At 34.0% G+C, this 3,596-nt stretch overlaps 1 protein-coding gene across 1 annotated transcript; it reads right to left on the reverse strand.

Annotated features, from left to right (window-relative positions):
* Positions 1-731: 731 nt before the first annotated feature.
* On the reverse strand, positions 732-3,351 carry LOC109217697 (protein FAR1-RELATED SEQUENCE 5-like). Its single transcript, XM_019381966.1, has 5 exons — positions 3,315-3,351; positions 2,941-3,145; positions 2,201-2,751; positions 1,465-2,001; positions 732-1,054 (listed from the first exon to the last, which is right to left on the reverse strand). Exons 1-5 carry the CDS (start codon positions 3,349-3,351, stop codon positions 732-734), a joined length of 1,653 nt encoding a protein of 550 aa, XP_019237511.1.
* Positions 3,352-3,596: the final 245 nt, after the last annotated feature.

Raw genomic sequence — 3,596 nt, forward strand, 5'->3', positions numbered from 1 at the left:
GGGTCAATCAGTGAATATGAGGTTACAGTAGGCTATTAAGAGGAAGGGTGCCTCCTTGCTAAAATGAAGAGAGGAACTAGAGTACAGAGGAAAGAAGAAAAGAGTCTTGTGTTCCTAGTTTAGTATGATGTCATTTTAGTTGAAGTGCGAATTACACTGTAGGAAATATGTCATTTGGTTGTTACAGCACTTTATCTTCATTACATTAAACTCGAGTACTCTGATTTGCTAGAATACAATTCGCCTTTAATCTTCAAGTAATTTTTATGAAATACCTTCAAGTTCTAGGTAATTTCTGTATATAACTGTCATTTGTAATTAAGGTACACAGCCAAAAGATGAAATAAATACAGGAATCATATAAATAAATTATCCACAATTTGTCTACAAATGATTAACAAGACTACAATTTAAATACATTTAAACTACAAATTATTAACAGGACTACAATTAGACTACATTTAAAGTACATTTTAACTACAATCTGGAAACACTTTACATTGAATGAATTCTTTATTAATATCAGTTGTTTTGTATATAGTAAATATTAAAGTTTAACTAAGCTATAAAAAATGACAAATTAAGATGCCTGACAGAATACATAAAATCATATTAAACGCAAATAAAGAAATTGTATTATACTTCATAATCATCTTCAGAAACTTGAATGATTACACAAAAAAATCGGATAATTTGAACTCACTAACATTTATTTTGAATAACTATTCTAACTACATGATATTCATTTCTTTTTTGGGCGCATTCTTGCAAGTTCTTTTGTTATGCCCTTCACCTCCACCATTTCCACATGACACCTTGTACTTCTTTGACTTTATTTCATCAAATATTTTATATCTTTCCTTGTGAGGTCTCCCTGGCTGCCTTTTATCTCCCGCCGGTGGCTTTACTACCTCATCCAAAATATGTTGTGGCACATCCCATTTGCTTTCATCAGGAAGAGGATTTACTGACATTTCATAGGTAAGCAGAAGGCTCTTCCTTGTGTAATACGGAGAGCAATAGTTTTCGTATGTTTCCTTCCTGTGCCTTAATGCTGCCAAAGCATGCGCACATGGAAGTTCATCAAGTTGGAATTGTACGCAGCTACATTTCTTATTTTCTAGACACACAATGTACCGCTTCACACCATCTAACACAGTATGTATATGATCTGTTGAAGCCCTCACCTACAACTGAAGAACAAACAGAAATAATAATATATCAATCATTAAAAAGGATTATCCACAACTTACCTACAAATCAGCTACAAATACATTACAACTTATCTACAATCTACAATTACTCACAATTTGACTACAGTTTATCTACAATCTGGAAACAATGCATATTAAGCAATTTATTTTTTTTCCACCAAACAAACAGATCTTACCCTTAGTTTCTGAGATAATGTATTGTTGTCATCCAATTCTTTGTTGAATTTGTACCCAAGGTATGTGAAAGTACCCTTTGCTTTCAATAACTTCTCTTTCATCCAACGTTCAAGAAGCATCCTCATATACTCTAATAGATCATATATTGGCAGCTCTCTTGCCTCTTTTGTTACAGCATTCAACGACTCGGCAATGTTTGATGTCATAGTAAAAGTTCTATTCACCGTTGCATGTACTCTTGACCATCTATGATAGCCAATATCATATAGGTAAGATTTCACGCGCGGGTCTACCTCTTCAATCTTCAACATCCTTTCATTAAATTCATCCAGAGTGTATGAGCGTGCTGTAGCAAAGTACAATTCATGTAATTGTAGATGTCCCTTCTTGAATTTGGACCTTATATTTGTCCAAATATGCCACATGCAAGAGTAGTGTGGCATGCCCGGATAGACAATTGATGTTGCCTTCAGTATACTCTTATTCCTATCTGAAACAACACACATTGAAGGTCTTTCACCATATGTCTCCTTGAATTGCTCAAAGAACCACTTCCAAGACGCGTCGTTTTCAGAATCAACCACATCATATGCCAAGGGCAATATAGTACCTACATTTTTAATTCATAAAATATTAATTGGCAGCCCTGAAAAGGTATATAAAAATATAATTAAATAACAACTACAATATATATTCAGAATATAGACAAATTTATCTACATTTTTTTCCATTAACTACAATATAACTACAATTTAACTACATTTTATAGACTGCCTACAAAATAACTACAAAATTATTACATTATTTACCTGCTGCATCCATGGTGCTTGCTGTAAGCATAATCCCCCTATAGGCTGACTTTAAGAATGTCCCATCAACCACTACTACTGGCCTACAATGTTGCCAACCACTTATTGATGTACAAAGAGCAACAAATGCGTATAAGAAGCAATCATCTGCTGCCTTCTTCAATTTAACAACAGAACCAGGATAAGTCTCCTCAAGAATATAAAAATATTTAGGTAATTTGCTATAGGAGTCAGACGGATTCCCTCTCAAAAACTGTAAAGCCTTTTCCTTGGCTCTCCATGCTTGCATGTAGCTTAGGTTCAGTCCATGTTCGGATAACATGTCAGTTTGTATGTTCTTTGGTGTGTAAACAGTCTTAGGATCACAATACTTTGGAACGACCATGCTACCAACTACAGCTGCAGTACGTTTGCGCTGTATGAATGTTTCGTCCATTAAGGAGCATGTGTGTTGTCGGCTGAAACTCCTTATCTTGAACATTGCCGAATCATTAATTGACGTTGCCTTGAAGTGCCATTTACAGTTTTCAGCAACGCATATAAGCCAGTAGCTACAAAAAAATACAATATTTAATACATGCTATAGATGTAGAAGCAACAAAAAGGACTGTCTTAACACAAATTCGTCAAAACTACAATTAACTACAATTTAACTACAATTTAACTACAATTTATAAAAACCACATATCTTCACTAAAACACTATTTTTATTGATCTATTCTCCACAAATAACTCCATACCTTCTATGACTTAATCTTTTTACTCTGAACTGGAACTTGTGCATCACAGAAAAATTCTTCATTGCAGCAGCTACAGTTTGCTTGTCCTGATAAACTTGTCCTTCTTCAATATATGTTTGCGTAGATTTAATTATTATTTCACTTTGATATTCCTCTATAGCTGGTGAGGATGGAATTTCAAGTAACTTTAGGGATCCAGACGAACCTGCAACAATATAGAGATAAATGTAGTAACTGTGTAGATAATTCTGAAAACGACATTGCTTTATGAGCTTCAGTACATTGTTTTTTGTAGTTAATTTGTAGATAAATGTTGTAATATTGTAGATAACACACTAACACAATAACTCTCTGCAATGTCGAATTAAACATACATGCACTTGTGCTATCGTTGGTGATTGCCAATTCCATATTGAAATCTCTTACGCTTATACATAAAGGATACGAACCTAGGTTCTTATTCTCCTTTTTGGTCTCCATATACACATGAACCCCCATATCATTCCTAATCTCCATTGGAGGACAATTGTCGTTCACAATGTATTTGATTTCTACAATTTTATCCGATGTATCAATCGATAGTTGTTCTGCAATTGTAGAAATCAGAATTCCGTAGCTTGCATTCTCATCTACCACAATGACATCAACTTCAAAAT

The sequence above is a fragment of the Nicotiana attenuata genome, unplaced genomic scaffold, assembly GCF_001879085.1.
Source record: "Nicotiana attenuata strain UT unplaced genomic scaffold, NIATTr2, whole genome shotgun sequence".
NCBI classification, from domain to species: domain Eukaryota; kingdom Viridiplantae; phylum Streptophyta; class Magnoliopsida; order Solanales; family Solanaceae; genus Nicotiana; species Nicotiana attenuata.